Here is a 21,594-nt window from a genome sequence, read left to right on the forward strand (position 1 = left end):
CCTCTTTATGGGAGAGTCTGTATATAATATTAGAATTAGCTTCATTAATTGGACCTGAGTTCCCATGAGTTACTCATGAAATTATAGGCAATCACGTACTAAAATAATGTCATAAAATCTTGGAAATATTACAGCTATCATGACTAAAGAGTTTGTAATTAAGTAGTTAAGCTGACCATTTTTTTTTTCTCAACAGCATTTCTAGTGGTTCAGTTATTATTATTTGCCAAAAAGACTAAGATTTTGACAGAAAAACTTTTTAAAGCATTTTCAACAGAAAGCTGATCTCTTTACAACTTCAGGAAACAATCCCAACAAAATGAGGAAGAACAGGCTACTTGCAATTTGTACGGCCTGTGGAAGTTGATGGAGCAGTGCTGGTTCATTCTGATACGCGATGTGGTAGTAGGAACACAAGCATGAGTTTCACAAGCCCTATCTCTTCACACTTTAAGCTTAGAAGAAACGATCTATTCCCAGTTGCCACCCAGACTCAGCTGCCTGACTGTAAAATGGGATTAATAACCGCAAATGGCTGTTTTAAGAATTAAATGAGATATTATACATAAAAAACTAATTAGCAAGCTCTCAAGAGACGTCAGCTGCTGAGACCACCTCAGTGACAATGAGGGCAAACAGCTGGACATAAAGGTCTAGCATAACCTGTAGGAGGCTGTGGTAAGGAATCTTTCCAAGACGTGAGATGATTAAGAAATGAATTTTAAACACCAGACTCCAAGGTCAATAGTCTCAATAGGAAACAAAGCAAATCTGTAATTTTTCATGGTTGATGTAATCATCAGCTTTGATGAATGACCAAACAATTCATCTAATCTAGAAAGGAGAACACGTGTATCAATGTCTTTCCGAATACTATTAAGTAGAACTTGAAAGACTTTACTCTGGAAAGGTAAATAGGGGACGGATTCTCTTACTGCCACGTATCCTGGTTTCAAAACAAACAGCGAAAACAGCTTAGCTAACAAAGGACATCCTCACAATATTTTGGTGAGGTAATTCTGAGCTGTCTAATATTTCATTTTGGTTCCTGTGTCTTGAAGAAACAGAAAAAAATGAATAAATCAATATTGATGTTTGTCTTCTTTTTGAGTGCTAGAACAGACCTAAATATCTAGTGTAGACATGGTAAGGGGATATGGCTTATAGCAAAAACACCATAATAAATGGGATTAAAGGGACAGGAGGCTAATCTGTGCTATCCATATATCTATCTGTCTATCCATCCACCCATCCACCTGTCTATCTACCTAAACACCCAATAACTATGTTTATTTCTTGTTTAATTATAAAACACAGGGCCAGATGCAATGGAAAACTAATGATCTATAAAACAAGAGATTAAAATTTAACATAAAAAGTTGTATAGGCAGCTACCCAGAGGAAAAGGCAGTAAATGGCTAATGCCATGTAATAATATCCTAAAGTTTATTAGTAATGGGGTGGTAAAAGGAACAATACTGCTAGCAAGGGTGATAATGAGGGTAGAGTTTCTACAGAAGGAGAGAAGAAAGAATGGTGGGGCTCCTGGGAGCTAAAGTCACCAGTTGCAGGAGACAAAGAAGTGGAAGAATATAAACTGTCCTTCAAATTATAAGAGTAAGGATAGGTTTTAAGTGTTCTCATGTTATAGATGAATGGGTGAATGGCAGGAAAACTAAATCAATCAATCAATAACATACACACAAAACATGAACAATGCAACCCCGTGTCTAGCCTACGTGTTAGGAAAAATGCCTCCAGTTCACAAGCCCCTTCCTGGTCTCTGTCCTACAAGTAAATTCTAAGAAAGCAGCCTCTGCTCAGCTGTCCATCAACTGCGTAAGTGGTGCAGAGATTCAAAGGAAGAGCAAGGAGAGACAGAGAAATCAGCTGAAAGGAGCTTCTCAGAACACGAGGAACAGTGAAACCAAAGGAAAAACCCTTCAAAAGTTAAAATCACCATAAAGAGAGACAAATCAGGCACACAGGAACCTTCTGAAATGCAGTGATTTTTAGAGCCAATGCCTTGAACAGTACAGCAATTTTAGAGCACTGAAAGAAAAAAAAAAAAACCTTTATCCTATCTATGACATATTATACAGATGCCCTTCCTTATCAAGATTTTTAGGGAAAAATAATCCTTCCGACATCCACATAATTTTAGATTCATAGATTCATAGTATTCTTAGAGAGGAACACAGGCCATACAAGAGCGGTGAGTTATCAGAACACTGAGAAAGTGGAGAGCAGTTCGTTTACTAAGAAAGTATTAAAAATAACTACTTACACAAGGTAAAGCAGTATCATGCCTAAATCCTCCTAGTTTTAGTTTACAGCTCTCTACGCTTGTCTTCATTGTTATTCATGACAATAAAAAATTTCTCAGTCAATAATTACTAAATTTCTAAGAGGCCCATGACATTAACTCTCTAATAGATTTTGTTCCCTCCTTTTGGAACACTCCAGCACAAACCCACTGGCCCATAATAGCCCAGAAAGCATGAGACGACTCAGATCCCCAAATCTGGCAGCACTCACTGTTAGAAAGGTGCCTCAGTTAATATGACATTTAATCAAATTTAAAATGTTTCTGCAGAGAATGGCATTAATGCCAGAAAATAGGAAGTTTCTCTGTCATGTTTCATTTATAGTTAGGTTAACCATGTTGTACCTAACACGCAAGTTCCTAATATGCTGAAGGGAACCACATACAAGCTTCAACAACAACTGACTTTGATACTTCAGAAATATCCAAATTTACTCATCATTTTGCTGCCCTCTACCTCTTCTATGAATACCACTATAAACGAATGCTGATGTATGCAACAAGAGATTTCTACACAGATCAATCCTGCACAGAATCTCTCTTCTTCCTTCCATCTATGGAAATCCTGCTGCATTTTTCAAGATTGAAATCAAATCACAAATCCTACTAAAAACTTCCCTCTGTGGACCTCAACAGAAGTAATTAATACACTTTTCACCAGGAACCTGTTGCTTATATTTCTGCTAACATATTTACTCCATCCTACCTTCTAATAAATATGTTTTTAAGTCTCCAGCTATAACATCCTTTGCTTGGTCTCTCCTATCCAGAGACAGCAATATCTCACACATATAAGGCAAAAGCTACAAAAGTTTGGGTCTTCCTGAGACTTTTTTCATTCCTGATTTTAAAAAACAGGTAAAAAATGAACCCCTCTTTCTCCCTCACCAAGTCAGCCCTTACTTCCTTACTTTCTTATTTCTCAGCAAAACCACTGAGGCCTTACAGTGCCTTTGAGTCTTCTTTCTCACTTACACTGATTAATCTTGCATAAAGTCCCCTGCAATTTTTTTGCATTTGTTGCCACAACAAATATCCTTCTTCAGTCCCCCTTTTGCTTTTATTGAGACTATTACAATAGGCTTCTAACTGGATGATTCCCACGATTAATACTAAGATAAGCTCTATAATAACAGTTTCAAAATATACGAAACAAAATAAATGACATGCACAAAACCTCAAGGTAATAATTGGATATTTTAGCAATCCTCTATTACTTATTGATAGACAAAATCAGTAAGGATATAGAAATCACTAGAGACATAGACCACGGTGAAATAATTTGGCATAATTGACACTCATAGAATATTTCGCAATAAATGCAGAATATAGCTTATTTTGTAGTGCCCATGGAAAATTCACCAAGTTAGACCATATTTGGGGCCATGAAAGAAGTATTGATAAATTTCAAAGCATCAAAATCTTGAAGAGTATGTTCTATGACTACAAGCATAGTAAATTAGAAATCAATAATAAAATATCCAAAAACTCTCCACATAATTCAAAATGAAGCAAGCAGTACACTTCTAAAAAGAAAAAAGAAAGCTATGAGTCAAAGAAGAAATCATAAGAGAAATATTTTCCACTTCAATCTAAATTGTAATTAAAATACAACTTTCAAATTTTGTGGAAAGCACTTAAAATATTGCTAAAATGAAAATTTATAACTTTAAATGCTTTTATTTGGAAATAGGCATTAAAATAAAGCTTAAGAAGCCAGAAAAAGAGCAAAGAGTGAACAAAGCAGAAGAAGGGAAATAAAAATAAAAGTAGAGCTCAATAAGCTACAAAAAAAAAGTAAAAAAAGAGTAAAAAGCTGATTCTTTAAAAGTAATAAAACACTCAGCAAGCCTTATAAAGAACAAAAAATAGAAAACAAATTACCATTATCAGGGGTATAATAGGAGGCATCAGTATAGCTCTTATAGAAAATATTTTAAAAAGATAAAAAAGGAGGTATCTTTTTTTAAAAAGGAGGTATTATTTTTAAAATTATGGCAGTAAATTTGACTACGTAGGTAAATTAGACAACTTAGATGAAACAGGCATAGATTAATAAAACTGACTCAAGAAGAAACAGAAATTCTAAATAGCCACCTATCTGTTAAAGAATTTGAGTTCAAAATTAAAAATCTTCCCCAAATGAAAACTACCAGCTCAGGGGATTCATTGATAAATCCTATCATACATTTAAAAAAAGAATATAAACTTTACAAAATAACAACAAGCTAGAACTAATAAATGAGCTTAATAAGGTTGCAAAATACAAGGTAAATATACAAAAATAAAATCAATTATGTTTCTATATCCTAAAAACAATGTTAGAAATTCAAATTTTAAAATGTCATTTAATATTGTAAATCAGAAAAGATTAAAAACATATCTTTAAAAAATGTGCAAGACCTATTTTTCTGAAAGCTATAAAACATTCATGAGAAAGTTAAAGGAGTCCTAAATAAATGGAACAAGTAAACCATGTTCATGGATTGAAAGATTCAATATTAAGATGTCCATTCTCCTCAAATAACCTAAACATTCAACATAATCCAATGAAAACATCAGCACATGCTTTTTAATAATGTGACAAGCTGATTGTAAGATGCATAAAGAAATTCAAATGCTCTATAGATACAAAGCAAGCAATATATTTTCACTAAATTCAAAAAGTAGAAATAAAAGCAATCACCTTGAAAGACTACAAACCTGAAGGGCTTTTATGAAAAGTTGAGCATTTGAATATAATTATCTAAATGCACAAATATTTGGGCTTTTTTATTTCTCCCCCACTGACAGCTTTATGTATTTGTAATACACTAGTCATTAATCCATATTCCAAAGAAAGAAGTCATTTTCAGAGTAACAACACTAGTGATGCCTACTAAAAGGAAAACTGGGCTGTAGTCTAGTGTTAATTAGTGAATATTCCTTAACATGTATAGAGACTATATAATGTTTTATCTGTAAGTTCTATAATTAGATATCATTGTACTGTCCTTAAAAAAAAAATTACAAGGATGTCCTCCAACTTTTACTAATGGCACAGTTTATATCTTTCAATTACACTGCAGCATCAAAACCCAAAGAGTGGTTTGGAGACTACCCAAGACTCCTTAATAATCACACTAAGGTATTATTTGCCCTTTTTACACTCAATTTCTCCTAACTGCAGTTTTTCCAGAGGCTACATGACATGTAATATGACAACAGATTAAATGCAGACGCAAAAATGAAAATGCACCTGTCTTCTAAGACAGCAATTAAAGAGACTTACGAAAGTGCAAAATTGCCACTTTTCAATATTTTTTTTCTGGGAAAAGAGTTAAAGTTCATTTTTTTGTTATATATAATAGATTTATACTTATTATCTTAAATATTTTTAATTCTTAGTTTTAATTTTTAATATGAATAAGCTCTTTGAGAACTCAAAGAGCTTTAAAGAATATAAAGCAGAACTGATACCAGAAAAGTTAAGAATCATTACAGTACAGTAATAAACAACTTTAAGTGGTACATAGAGAATAACTGATCTCTAAAATGGAAGAAAAAAGGACTACCAAATGTTAATACTTAGTTTTTCATAGTGGGCACTGTATTAAGTCTCTTTCTGAAACTTAAATTAATAAAGTTCACTAATAAAAGAAAAGGCCTCAGGCTCACACAACATAAGATACAATTAGGATCCCTATACAAAATTGCTGTTTTTCTTCTTCCCTTTCTGATGCATCTCTGGTATAACCAAACAAAAAAGTAGTTTTCCAAGTTCCGTGTCCAACATTTAAAGTTAGGTATTGTCTATATATTATACATATTAAACACTGCCCCTGCTCTCCTTCCTTTATTCTATTGTTTTCACCATTGTGCTTACAGCCTTCTATTATATAATTTATCTAATTATTAAATTTTTCTGTCACCCCACTCAATATAAGAGTAGGTAAAAAAAAGTAGGATTTTTTTCAGATTTATTTACTAATGTATCCTCAGCACCTGTGCTGAAGACAAAAAAAGGGACAAAACAAATATTTGTTGAATGAATTAATAGATATTTCACTGAAGTAAAATGTAAATTTTACCAGGGGAGGACAAACATGTGTTATCAAATTAACACTTTCAAACAGCTGGCAGACACAGAGCTATGTGGACAGGAGGGACATGGTAGCCGATAGAAAAACTCTCAAGGCAGAACAGTTTTGCCTTTTGGACCCAGAAATGAAGAAAGGAGAAATAAAGGAAAAGAGAAGAATATGGGAATAATCTGAACTGGAGGTAAGAGCAGTAGGGGTTTCCCAATCCTAGGTTCCAAGAATGCAAACAAAGAAAAATAAGGGTAAGAGCAGCGAACACACCTCTCTTCTCCCGATGTATGTCCTCCAGAAGCTGCTCCTGCCTTTCTATCTGATCAAAGAGACACTGCAGCTCGGATTCCTTGTTTTCCGTCATGTTCCTGAGCTGCTGTCTACACAGCATTAGCTCATGCCGCAGATTTTTCTCTCTGTTTTCTCTCTCCTTCAGCTCCTCACAGAGCCATTGAAGTTTCGTCTAAAAAATGACATTTATAGCTAATTAAGAAAGAAAAAAGACAAAAATCTAAAAAACAGTAGCATTTCAAAACAGAAGGAAAAAATAATATCATGATAATGTGAATAAATACAGACAAAAACTAACAAATTTAAGCAAAATGAAAAAATATGCAATGGTTTATATCAGTTCAAAGTTGGTATGAAATTAAGCCATGATTTTCTGGGATTTTTATAGAAATTTGGTATAATCTATCATCTTTGTTAAGGCAGTACTACAGAAAAATTTGGCCTACTAACTAAAATTCTAAAAAGAATAAAATTAACCCCCTAATTTGGTATAAAAAGCAGTTTAGTAAAGCATTTAAAAATCAAAACCACTTTGAAATAGGACTAGAGATGTCTTATAATAGAGGGTTTTATTGCAGAAAGTAAAAAAATTTTTTCTAGTTTTGCTTACTAAAAATGCATATTCCCCAGAATCTGGCTAATCAGGTAGAGACAGATTCTCTATAGGCTTAGGGAGATAAATTCAGCCTTTTTCCACCTTGAAGAGATGAGAAATCTTTACTGAAGCAACTCTTCTTTTTTCACAGACCCTAACCTCACCATCTTTAATATTTAATCTGTTCTTGCCCAGTGATTGAACTACAAATTTAGAAAATAACTTCACATTTCCCTTTTCTCAATGCTTTCCTCCTTACTTCATCCCAATCCTTGACCTGTGTTAACTATCATTGCTAAGAAATGATAATAGAGAAACAGTAGGTCTGTTTTGTCATAGCAATAATCCTATCGGTTGTGGGGAAAAGAAAAACATATAACCAGGAAAAAAAAACCTTCTGAAACAAAATACTATTCAGGTTTGATATGTGTTGTCATGAACCTAATTGTGTCCTCTCAAAATGCATATGCTGAAGCCTTAAACCTCCATGTGACAATATTTGGAAACAAGACTCTTAGTGAGGTAATCAAGGTTAAATGAGGTCATAAGGGTGGGACACAAGGGCTTATAAGAAAGTTTGCACTTCCTTACCTTTCTCTCTGATCTCCAACTCCTCAACGTTGCCAAACCACTCACCCTCCCCCAACCACGCACAAAAAGGTGGCAGTCTACAAGCCAGAGAGAGGACTTAACAGAAAACAACCCTGACCTCTTCATCTTGGACTTCTAACCATTAGAACTGTGCAAAAATAAATGCCTGTTGTTTAAGTCACTGCCCAGTCTGTGGTATTTTGTTATGGTAGCCTAAGTCAACAAATATCGTGCAATACAACCTATGGCTTTAGTTTATTCATGTGAAGTCTTTATTCCATTGCCACACAAAGTTTAAAAACAGGTTATAGTTAGATGCTTTTTATGAATTGACTATGTGCACAGAATATATTATTAATCCTACAAAACAATACTGTACCAAGTTATGGAAATTTAATCAAACAATAAACAATTATGATAATCTGTTTGTTAGAGAAACACTTAGCATCTTCATTAAGTATCTTGCAGAAACAGCTTGAAACAGTATAGAAACAACTAACAATTCCAAATAATAATTAGCTGACAAGACCATTAATCACAATGCCAACACCATTCTACTAACCACTCACAAGAGCATTGTACAGATTACATAATAGGCTCATTTATTTAACTACATCAACAACCATTGTTCCAAAACCAAAACAGAGAAAGAATTTCTTAAAAAGGCAGTTTTTACCTTCAGAGTTGACAGCTTGCAATTACATGGAAATACTTATAATTATCTAGTCAAATAATCAAAATGGTCTTTTTAATCTATAAGAATATCATAAAGAAATCACTTAAAGCTAAAACTGGAAATTTGAATAAAAGGACCACAGCTAATGAAGTTAACCATATTAGGACCCATAATTGTGCTTGGCTAGCTTCAGAGTTCATCTGACCATCAGCTTCCTCATCTGCTTCTGTATTTCTCTCTCACAGTTCTTACATAAAATATTGAAACTATCTACATAAGGGTCAGCTTCTCAAAATAAAATATGTTCCTGGAGAGGATCATATCTTAATTCATTTTTATGTCCACAGCATACACACAGCATGTAGGGCACAGTAGTTTCTCAATAAATTCTCTATTAAGGTGAACAAAATTTGGTCTCTACATCTCCTGTCAAGATTTATGACAAAGACACATCCTTAATCCCTGGAAACCCCTTGCCTGGCATTCCTTAACAACCATCTCAACAGTCTTCTGCCCCATAATGTCTTATTCTTGCCATTCATTGGCTATTTCACCTATGAGCCTGGGCCCACTCTAAGTTGGAGTTCATGTGCATGTTATGCCAACAAAGCAATAGTGACACAGTCCCCACTCATTCCTCTAGTTCTTTTAGGATTAACAGTAACAGAAGAAATTCATTTGGCAGATTTATGAAAACAATTACCAAAGGCCCTCACAGGTCCATCTAACACTGCAAGACGTAGGCCATGGGCTAGCTGAATAGCAATTCTACTTTCCATATAGTTTTTATCCTTTGATTTCAGATTTTATCTTCAATACTTATTGAGCTGTTAGAGCTGTCCACTCATAGTTCATGGGAACTCCAGTATTGCAGCCCATCAATAACCTAAGCCATCTTTCCAGTAAATAGATTCAATTCCTCCTTAGTCAGTTGGTCAGTGTGGTATGGCTTATCAAGACCCTTTTACACTATAGAAGAACAGTTGTCTCATGCAGTATTAAAAGCCGTATGATCAGAAGTTCAATCCCATTAAATGATAAGGGAAAACTGCTCAGTAGCTCCCAAATTAAAGAGCTATGATTAAGAGTCAGCTCTGGCTCTCATAATTTAGCTGAAAAACAGCAGTGAAAGCTTTCTGTTTAGAAATGATAAAGATTTTAACTTGAAAGAAAATTCCAAGTATATTGCTCTTGTCAAAACTGTGGCGCTGGGAAAAAGAAACAAGAGAAATGTTTTATTAATGCACAACAGAAGTTACTAGTCCAAAAACTCTGGGACAGCAAAACATGTATATTATAAATTTCCTATGCAGGTGGCATAAATGCTACTTTGCATTTGGTTCTATCAAAAATGTTTAGGAATGCACAGGATCACTGTTCTTAAAGAACAGAAAATTTTACAAGGTTGGGTAAATTCCTATGTTTATTCATAATACTGTTAGTTTCTTATTAAGATTTTTTGAGGGGAGCTTCTCTAATGCATATCTGGCCTTCAAAGGTGAACTTTGTCTTTCCACCGCCTCTCATGTGTACCTTACCCACCAAACTCAGGCATTATCTGCGTTTATGCAAATATTCTCATCTGCTTGTGGTCGTTTTACCTATAATTAGCCAGCTGAAGAGCTTGTACATATTTTTGTATGACCAAGTTTAGATACGCATTTTTGCAGAAGCCTTCTGTGACATGCTGGCAGCACCATAACCTCCCATTCTCCTAGCACAAACATCATAGTTCTTTCTTCCTGTGCTCCTTCGTTAATGTTTACATATTTCTATAACAATATAACATACCTTAAGGAGATTTAAAATGTGTTAACATTACCATTACCCCTATTAGCCTTATTAACTTCTATAACTTGCTAACACTTACATCCCCAATGTCTACACACCAAAAAGTACACAATCAATAATTCTTGGCTGAAAGAAGACTTTGGATGGCAATACCCACAATGGAAAGAACACTAATTGTGAGTCAACATGGTGTGCAGTCTATTTTCCCAACCTTTGTATGGCACTGGAAAAGTCACATACCTTCTCTGAAACCTCACTGTCTTCATTTTTTTAAATATGGCACTGTACAAACTAAAAGGGTCTTTTTTGCAATAAAAGTCTAAACTGGACCACAATTGGTCAGGTTTACAGTACTGCTGGTTTTCTTACAAAATTTAAATGGGATGGAAGATTTTGCACTTTAATATGTTAAAGCTGAAAAAGACTAGTCAAAATGGAATGTAAGTGTTTAAGTATTGATAATAGAATAAACAGATATTTGCATCTTATGTGGTCATAATTTCCTGTATATTTTAATTTATATATATTTGAATTTACAAGTTGATTTATGAAGATAGCTGATAATTACCCGATGTGTAGAAGAATCATTTTGTTAAGATTAGCAAATTGTTCGATTTTACTTATATTTATTTACCTTCCATTAAATTTGAATCATAATTCCAAAGAACCATGAAACAGGAGAGTTATCTTCATTACTTAAAGGTAATCCTTCCAATTTTGTAAACAAGAAAACAAGATGCCCAGAAGGGGAAGATTTGCTTAAGCTACACAGAGATTTGGCAGGCTTTGAGCTCTCCCTCAAAATCTGAAATATTTTAAGTATATATATGCAAGAGAGGTTGATTACAGCTGCTCTGGCCTTTGTACACTTCAGAGACATTGCCTATCCCAGGGAAAAGGCACAAGAATTTGTCCCTCTGACAATCTAGTTTTAATATTTCAATAGTTTTACCCTTTTTTATTCTCCCATCCCATCCCTATATATTTAAGCTAATTTTTAAATGTTAAGCTAAAGGAACAAGGAGGTTTCTTAAATGCATTACAATGATATTTTTCCTAGTAATAAAGTTCCACAGCTTCATATGTTCAGTTATGTGACAAAAATATATGGCTAGAACACCTTGAAGCTCATAAATATTATGATAACTTTAGGATTCAAAGATTAATTACCTTGCTTTCTGCTAACCAGCGATGTGGGTCATAATTAATATCAGAACCAGATGAAAAAACCTGAAAAAAAAAAGAGAAAACAGTCTATCAAAAGTAGATTTTTCTCTGAAATAAATTTACCTGAACAAAATTTTTCACCATAACACCCAAAAGTTTAGTGCCTAAACTTAAGGGTTTAGAAAGAAGACAGTTCATACCGAGTACTCAATCAATTTCAAACCACCATTTATTTAATAAGTCTACTTATGTAAGCATATATATGTATATGTGTAATGTATTTTCTGACAGTAAATATTTAGTTCAAATACAGAGACATGAATCAACCCTTACGTGCTATCATTGCTAGAATCTCTGGAAGCTGATTCCGCAGAGCTCTGCATGTCAAGCGGCCTCAATTAAACTAGTTTACTACATTTTTTTTTTTGTTTGTTTCTTTTCCTCGGTCTTGCTCCATGTAATGTATTTCACAGTGGGTTAAATGTAATTACATGGAAACTTATTCTGTGTCTCATTTACCCTTCTTTAATTTTATACTATGAGGGCCATTTTGTCTCATTAATGGTTGTGTAGGAATGACAGGAACTAATCAATGTAACTTCATGCAGTCATTGCTTTATATTTCATCATGGTAACGAAATCCTACAATAAATAGGCTGTCTATGTCAGCTGACCTGATTTCCTGTACACCAACTCATTTATAAGATCACTGCCATCTGGCTCTGCAATATTACTGATGAAACTGTACTCAAAGGTTGTCAATGATTTAACTTTTTTTCCCTCAGTTCCTACTTTTGTTGAACCTATGATATTTTTGCAGAACTTCTCTCCAGAAACGGTCTCTTAAAAATATCTTATCACTCTGCAAAAGATGTTTATTCCTATTCTCAGATTTTTCCATACTTTCTGATGTGTGTGCACATCTCCCACTTAAGAAATACCATTAGGTAATTCATTCAGACATATGACAATGAGTACCAACCACATGCCATATACAGGAAGGTTGTATTCTCATATCCAGCCTTCCTCTCATCTGTTCTTTCACTATAAATCTCACCCTACTCTCATACCCTCTCTCCCTGTCTTTTCAAGGAAATTTTCCCTAATCACTCTAGTTCATGGGAAAAAATTTTGTCTTGATCCAGTGCTTATCCTCTTATGATCTACAAATAAATGAATACTCAAACCAAGTGCTATGAAAAAAGCTCTTGAATTATCAAAGACTGGTCTGAGAAAAATGATGCATCTTTAGTTCAGACATCTTCCTAATTGTTTTGTTATGGTGGTGGTTTCCTAAGTGTCTCTCCTTAAGTTTTCAAACACTATAGGCATTTACTAAAGTAGAATAAGTAATAAATGTGGTGGTGGTTGGAAAAAGAAAATTGTAGTTAGAAATAATCCCAATATCCCCAAGGACTTTTCTGAGACTCGTTTGTTACATAACTATGATTCAATCCATTCCACAGCACAGTCACTCTCTTCATAACATGAAATTGAGAATTTCATCAGCAATACTTCAAAAGTCAACAAATGACAAAGCATAATTGGAATTAATCCATTTTAAAAACATTTTACAGGGATCACCACTCTCCCATAGATCTCTGAACTATAAAGCAAAGAATTGATTTAACAAACACCCAAGGGTAGTTTCTTTGAGGCAAGAGCAAATGTTATGTTTTCCAGTAGTTTTTTTTTTTCAAGTTTATAGAAATGAAAAAGAAATTATATGTCGAAAAAGACTCACATGAGAAAGAAAAGTACTCTTAAAAATAAAAACTGATGAAAATTTCCATTCTTTTAAATTTATTTCCACCCATCACTTTGGTTAAATTAGTTTCTCTCTGGGGAAAAAGGTGTAAAGACCCATTACTACAATTATTCCATTCCTGAAAGTCTATTAAAGAAGAGGATGCTTTTCAGAATATATTGGATGGAAGGATAATTTGAACAATCTATTATGTGCACACTATGTTTTAGCCTACAATTACCCATAACAAGGTGTATAAACCTTATAGTATAATCCAAATGATTCCATTTTTACATCCCTACTTGCTGGAAATAAGTTGTCCTGACATAAATACTTAAATATAGAATATTGCATTGTTAATACATGATTCTTTTAGAAGAAATTAGGATTTCAAGGCCATGCATCCTTTAAATGTATGTAAACAAGAAAAATCTTAAATAGATACAGCAATATTAGTCAAGAAAAAGAAAAAATGAGCATTGTAACAGGCCCTATAATAAGACTAACAGAGTTGGTTTTTCCCTAAAGCCAATTTTCTCATATTTGGCTCACAGTCCTCTTCAACTGACATCTGACTTGTTTTTAAAATGTACAGAGAGATACATAATGTAGAAACTCTACCAACTCCACCAAATTCGATCAGTTGAAATATTTTCATTAGCGTCAAATCCTAAGACACCTTCTACTTCACGAGTAGAATCATTTTCTTTAAAACACCACTTAAGAAAGAAAAGGAAAAAATGGCACAGAACAGGAAAAAAGAAAGAAAAGCAGTATGAAATGGAATGGTCATTTTATATGAGGAAAATGATGACTGACAAATGAAAAAGAAAAATCTGAAGAGTATTTTTCAAAAGCCCTTATGCATGATACTATAATTTGAGTACTGTCGTATCAGCAAATAAAATATAGGGGTAAATGACAGCTGTGTCATGCTGTAACCATATCAAAGTAATCCAGCGCTCTCTGTATGTAGTGCAGCAACACTGGAACCTAGAGATAACAGAGGTGCTTCCCTTCATGAAATTAGGAGCATCCGTGATTACCTCTGTTTTTATTTATCGTTTCACTAAAACTATAAGTTAAGTATAAATCAACATTCTATTTTAAAGATAGAAAAGCTGAATTAAATATAATTTGTTTGAACAGGGAAGGCAAATAGCATAGTGGTTACTTGGTTAAGCTCCAGAGTTAGACCCCCAAGATTTAAAGTCTTAGTTGCAATATTTAACTACATATAGGGCCAGGGGCAAATTACTTAACCCCGCCAAGCCTTGTCTTCTCTTGCCAAAAATAGATTTAATCAGAGTATCTAAAGGATAGGGTGGTTTTAAGGGTTAAGGGAGAGAATGCATATGCTGTGCTTACCAAAGTACCTGCAACGTAACTCGTACTCCATAGATGTTGCCGGTAATATACCAGAAACAATGAAAATGACCTGTGATAATGAAAAATTCAAAATACAGGCCTCATGACTCCAAGGATGTATTTTAATCAGAACTGCGGCCTCTCTTGTAAGACATTTTCTTTTACAGAGTGAGACACAAGCAATTCAAAGGAATGGCAGCACATTTTCTCTCATCAATAGATACAGCACCTCATTCTAAAAAATGCAAGATGTTATTTTCTCTCATAAAACTTTCAGGAACAAAATGTGATTACTATGTAACCATGCATTAAAATCTTATTATAATTATATATTAGGAAACTAAGTGAAAGGCACAATGAAAACTCATAATTACTTTCAATTTCTCCATCGAGTCCCTGGAGAAGGTTTTACAAGCTGCATCAATTTCCTTTCCTATCACACCAAGAATGGATTCCTGTTCAGTCTCCAGACAAAGAAGTTGATCTTTGAGCTGCAATCTGGCTTCTTCCATCCTCCTTAAGTGCTCTTCTTCATTGCTTATATGTTTCTCCTAAAGCATTTATAAGAAATAAAAACAATTATTACGTGCAGGCAAGAAACACCTATAAGATCTGTACAACCAACTCAAACAAGTAAGAGACCTGACTGTCAGTCCCCTTACTGAAATAACACATTCTGCCTGCTCATTAACTGAGGTTAAATTATAGAGAATTCATATGTAGGGCATTGAGGGAACTGGTGAGTGGATTCTTGACAAAGAAAATTATAATTAATCTGTAGCCAAAAGAAAAAGTTGAAAAAAAAAAAAAACCCTTCAACATTTTAATAATTTAATGTCATTAATGGATCGAAGAGTAAAAGCTGATATTTCAAAATGACTTTGAGCTTTCAACAATTAGTAAAACACTAGAAAATGCAAAATGTCAAATAAGTTAGTGTCAACTTCATTTCAGAGAAAAATAAATGTTACTACCTTTATCTCATCAAAACATCGTTTTTTTAAAGTCAAAGTTTTCAAATGCAGTCACACTGCATAAACGCTTCCAGTCATGAAAACATGATAAAAGCAAAATGGAGGCACTTTTCAAATAAGCAAATAGTATATTTAATAAAAAGGGATTTCTAAGAAAACTTGTAAGAAATTATAAGGACTTGGGGGCCCCCTGTAGGCAAAACAATTTTCAACCATGATTACACAATTTCATTACTAGAGAAATTCAAGTTGTACTGCATAAGCCTTGGAGGAAAAAAACAGAATCACTAAAATTTCTAAGTGTAAACAGTGGACCAAAAACCCATGATGGCTGGCTAGATTTGCCTTCAGACATTCCATAGATAAACTAATCATCTTTACCTACCCTAGAAAATACAACACAAATAGGAAGATTGTGTGGTCAACAAACTGAGCTTGAATTTAAAACATGAAAGAGAACGGCTCAATTAAAAATAATCAGAAAAGCAGAATGGTATTTTAGCAGAAATAATTACACCTTTCCTTTCAATTTAATTTACTTTTAAAAACAAATGAAACACCCTCTGCCCAAAAGAACAGTCCAGTCCTTTCACAACCTGTCTTCTGCCCTTCTCTCCAGCCTCATCCCCTCCTTTCCACTCTCTCATTCTTGAACATCCTGCAGCTTTTCAAAGATGCCTACGTGTGTCTCTTCTGACCAGTCTGATGTGTTCAACTCTGCTTCAAGTCGCACTATTTCAAACAAAGCTGGCAGCCAAGAGACAGCGTTTATCTTGACGAGCACACCATCGTGGTCTGGATCTCTGCTTTGCAAACTTAGGACCTGGATTTTCTTTTCTTTTTGGGTCTCAGTGCGGAGTCACCTTTGAGCAGCAGAGTGACATTAAGTTTACGAGAGACTAATGTGCGAACTAGAAATGCCACTCAGTCCACTTTGTTAGTGTACACTGTACACTGAGAACCATAACTGCCATATGGATCAAAATGCTCATATCAGCATAACCAGTACCTTTACTCCCTGTAGACCCATCTAGATGGGAAGGCAAATTATAATCAGAATGTTGCTGAATGAATGGGAAATCCCAGCAGGGGCACTTGTTTTATGAAATAATGTTTAAATGGCATCACGCTAATGGCCGCCTGGCAGGTCCAGCTACACATCAGGGATTTACAAACCACAATAATAACAAGCGTGCTCCATCCTCCGGCACAGTGTTTGGAAGGAGACTGCCAAAGTAATATCCCTTTCTGCTTTGTCCACATTCGGGTTCTGTTGACCTCTCCTTCCAGACTGATACGGCATTTCTTTAGATATATCGATATCTTCACTAAGTCTTGGCCTCATCTAGAAGCCTTTCTGAAAAATTAACATCCTGTCTGCACAATACTTGATGATTTTATAGGTTACTTACTAGAGAGCAAGCTTACTTTCAAGTCTCTGGGTGAAGATCCTTGCCTCTGTATTGTTTCTACATCCCAACAAATGCTCGCTCTCGGCTACTGGCCCCGTTTGAAAGAGCGCAACTTGAAGCCATTGTACACGTCAGACCGGTAGAAGGAGACACGGGCAGCATACCTGTCATCTATACTTCTTATCCTTCAAAGTTCATCCTCAAGACTCTTTTCGTTCTTAATTGTCCAATATAGAATGTTTCCACAGCACATTATTTGTATCATAGTTTTTAAAAACGGTATCAAACTGCAGCATAATTGTTTTTGCACCTGTCTCCATCAATAAACTGGTTATTTCGGGAGACGACAAAACATATTTGTAATTAGCTTTAAATTCCCCAACTTTGCTACATACATGATTTAAACTTTATTTTTTTTGAAGACTCAAATTCAACACTGTAAAACCAATTCATCAACTACCATGCAGTTCTATACACGCAGAGGCTACACAGGAGTGCTGAGAGGCTTCCTGTGTGCACACGCGCACAAAGACCTCTGGACTGCTCCAGTGTTCTCTCCAGTGTGATTTTAAAAAACAAAATTCTCTACTGGGGTCACTGATATATTTAGAGGACAGCTGTTCATAATCTAAATCCAGGCAATTCACAATAATGCTCTAATTGATCTTTCTGTTCTCATGTCCCTCGCAGCCACCATCACTTTTCTGTTATTTGACTCGTTAATAAGAAGACAAAACTATTTCCCTATTTTATATTTTTAAATGTTGATAATATCAGAAAAAGCTCTGTCAGTTCAATTTGTTTAGCAAAGATTGAAATTTTCATTATCTAATTCACTATCCACAGAGACAATTAGCATGCCACCCCTCATCTCCCTTTGAAGTAAAACTCAGAACTATGACCTCACATGGACCTTAGAGATCAATGGCTTCAATTACCTGTTCTTTCAGAAAATCCTTCTTTTACATTTCTGACAAAAGGTGATCCGACCCCCTACATGACCAGCTGAAGTTTCAAGGAACAGAATACTTGACAAAACTGTAAAATCTCTCAGTAGTCTAAGTGCTATACTCAAGAGTTAAAGAAAATAACTGAATCCTCCACCCCTACTAAACATAAGATTCCAGGTCAAGTTCTATGTTCTTTTATTTAACTAAGTTTCAGATACTGCACCATACCAGTTCTCCCATCTTCTGCATGTGCTGTAAAACCATAAATCTAAGAGTTAAGTAAGCTCTTCCATTCTGTACTAAAGCAATTATAATTTCACTTATTAACTCATTCCACAAATTTTTATGGAAGGCCTACTACTGTGAGACATTCTTCAGTGTACAGGGACAGAATGAATAAGATACATAAGTCCCTTGCCCTCATGGAGCCAACAAATATCTACATTAAATTTCATCAGTTTTGCTTTGTTTGTGGCTTGAGGGTATCTATTTGTATACTAATTGTGACACCCAATAAATCAGCTCGCTCTCTCTCTCTCTCTCTCTCTCTCTTTCTCTCTCTCTCTCTCTCTGTTTCATGTTTCAGAAATAGCTCTTCAAATAGAGTAAGCACAGCTAATTCTATGGAAGGGGTGGGAAACTGGCTGATAGTAATCCAATCATTCTGTCTGCTTTGGAGGCATATAGATCAATAAGGGCAGATGAGAATATTTAGGCACTATCATAGCTATTCCCTGGGCTTCTAGTGAATTCAAAAGGAGCAATAATTCTACAACAAAAAGCTACCGTATTTCTAAAGAACCAGAAGTAAGACAAGGTATTTTAGAGACCATTTAGAAATATGGAAGACACAGTTAGTCTGACTTCAATGTTTCAGCATGAATGGACACAGATACATGGTCTGGGGAATACAAGGCACTTCTTTGTGAGGACAGATATAGATCAAGCTGACCGAAGCCGTTTATATAATCCAAGAAGAAAGATATCCTAGACCATGACTGAATTTGAATTAGAGAGTAAACCCAACCCTTAATTTTACAAATGAGGAAACCAAAGTTCAAACAGACTTGACTAAATTCAAAGAGCCTACAACTTACAACCTGAGTCCTCTGACTCCCTGACTACTGGTCTCTATTAAAATGCTAGGAAGGTCAATTTTCAAAAAGTGGATTTTTTTTTTTTTTTCGATCAATCTGCAATTTATTTTGGTGTGGGAGGATCCATCTTTATTTTATTTCCAAGTTGGCTACCCATTCATCTTTTCCCACTGTTACACAATTTTATCTTTATCGTGTCCTAAATTTTCATATATATATATTTGGGTTGTCTCTGGATTGTCTATTTTTCTTTTTTCCTTTTTTAATATATTACTTAATTTTATTGTTGTTCAATTATAGGTGTCCCAATTTTCCCCTATTGCTCTCCCCTGCCCTGCCCGACCTCACTCCCATAGTCAATCCCCACCCTCTTGTCCATGTCCATGGGTCGTTTATACTTGTTCCTTAACTAGAACCTTCCCCTTCTTCCCCCGTTATCCCCCTCCCCTATCCTGTCTGGTCACTGTCAGTTTGTTCCTTATGTCCATGTCTCTGGTTCTACCTTGCTCGTTTGTTTCCTGGGTATAATCCCAGCAGTGGCATCACTGGATCAAAAAGCAGTTCCATTTTCAGTTTTTTGAGGAAATTCCATACTGTTTTCCACAGTGGTGGAACCAGTCCGCATTCCCACCAAAAACGCACTAGGGTTCCCTTTTCTCGGCATCCTCAGCAGCACTTGCTGTTTGTAGATTTGTCAAAAAGTAGAGCTCAGAAAGCCAATGTGAAAAACTTAGACAACGTATCAGGAGGTTATGCAGGGACTAATGTAGTCTTAAAGTAGAAAGAATAATGCAAAAAATAATCCTGAATGAGCCTTATCATGAGAAAAGAAAAGAGACGACATATCTGCAAATTCAAAATAAGACCACAAAAAGAGGAAGAAACTCATCAAGCACACACAATATCTTAAACTTTTAAAGGCTGTCCATCTACACTGGAGACATAGCCTATGTACCCATTAAATCTGCTCTTGGCAAATTTTAATTACTAAGTATACTAATCACACACTAAGCATGTGTAGTTCCACTGTCAAGACAGCAAAGATTTTATGAAGCTTCCATTTCAGTACAAGAAAGGCTTCTATCATTGACATTTATTTCTAAAGGAAATTTAAAAAATATACTCTTCACATTTTCATCATACACACACACTGTTGACTGGCTTGATCTCGTCGGCAGCCGTCCGTCTCGAGAGACGATGGTGTAGCTTCTTAAGAGTCTATCTGCACCGCCGAGAATGGCTGTGCAGTCCGACTCGGGAGTGACATGGTATCAGTCTCCTCCCGTGTTGAATCGACATCTTGCGATGACGCTGAAGCTACAGAGCCTGGGCAGGGTGATATGGAGGGTCTGCTGTTGCCCATGCAGCAGACCCCCCCTCTCTTCGCAGCTGAAGGGTCCAAGGGAAAGACGGAGTCAATACAGCTTGGCTTCAGGTGCGCCGCAGGAGTTGCCGGTGTTGACTACAACGTCAAACCGCCTTAGGGACTCCGGCTCCGGATTTTCTGTCGGGGTTTACTCCCTTAGCCTTTCCCCTGAAGAGGTATGCCGCAAGGCAGCGGAGGTTTTTTGGAGTCAGAGTTTTCCTTCTCTGATGTGCCCTGACTGGAAGATCGAACCAGCGACACTTAGCTCGCAGGCCGACGCTCAATCCACTGAGCTAAACCAGCCAGGGCCTGGCTTGATCAATGAACCTATAATTCAAAGGGTAAGAAGTACTCCCCTAATTATATATTTGTGTTTCAGCACACTTTTCACAACTCAGTACAAATTCACTTTCCCAAAGGCTGTAAAGATTATAAGGAGACATGATCTAAATGGAAATAGAATAACTTCAAGAAAAGCAGACCATATCCAAAATGGTATCTCCTTGGTAAAAGTTTATGAGATTCCTTCAATGACTTAAGAGGTCCAGAAAAGCTGTTTTATTTCCATTATGGCTATAACATGAAATGAAAATAATTCTTCACACACCTTAACAGAAACATTATGTAAATAAAGTATACTCACACAGGTAAATAAGTCATTAATTTACAAAGTTAATATTTTTCCTACAGAAAACTAACTTGAATAACCAAGTGTGACAATTTTTCAGCCCCAAGCCCATCTTTAATACAGCAGCAGGGGCTGGGGGAGAGAAAGGATAAGAAGTTGAGAGAGATCAAATAATATGGGGGGGGGGGGGGGGGCAAAAGTAGGTTTCCAGCTGTTCCTATGGAAAGTAATATGATAAATAAATAATATAAGAAGAAACTCTGTTTTGCATACTCACAACTGTAAACTTACTTTTGCTCCACCCTGTATTAAAGACTGAAGTAAAAACTACCACAATGTAATTCAAAGTAATTGGAAGTGCAGATTGTTGAAACTCTAGACCTGCACACATCACCTAAAAAGTTTTGAGAAAGAGTCTTTCTGTAACAGAAGATAACTGTATGCCTAAGCCTTAAATCCAGGACACTAGCATTACAAGGCAAATAATGAAACTAGCCTGAACAAAAATTGAATCTGTCTGGAAGCCATTTATCTGGCTCTGT

General features: G+C 35.4%; 1 protein-coding gene across 1 annotated transcript in view; it reads right to left on the bottom strand.

Annotated features, from left to right (window-relative positions):
- The window catches only part of CEP128 (centrosomal protein 128), a 353,412-nt gene that overhangs the window by 197,998 nt on the left and 133,820 nt on the right, over nucleotides 1–21,594 (bottom strand). Inside the window, exons 16-18 of the mRNA XM_090271263.1 lie at nucleotides 15,000–15,176; nucleotides 11,514–11,573; nucleotides 6,670–6,862 (exon numbers count right to left, since the gene is read on the bottom strand). Coding sequence (XP_090127389.1) covers nucleotides 6,670–6,862; nucleotides 11,514–11,573; nucleotides 15,000–15,176 — 430 coding nt within the window. The remainder of the gene's footprint in view (nucleotides 1–6,669; nucleotides 6,863–11,513; nucleotides 11,574–14,999; nucleotides 15,177–21,594) is intronic.

The sequence above is a fragment of the Furipterus horrens genome, unplaced genomic scaffold, assembly GCF_987537825.1.
Source record: "Furipterus horrens unplaced genomic scaffold, mFurHor1.1.pri manual_scaffold_3, whole genome shotgun sequence".
Lineage (NCBI taxonomy): Eukaryota > Metazoa > Chordata > Mammalia > Chiroptera > Furipteridae > Furipterus > Furipterus horrens.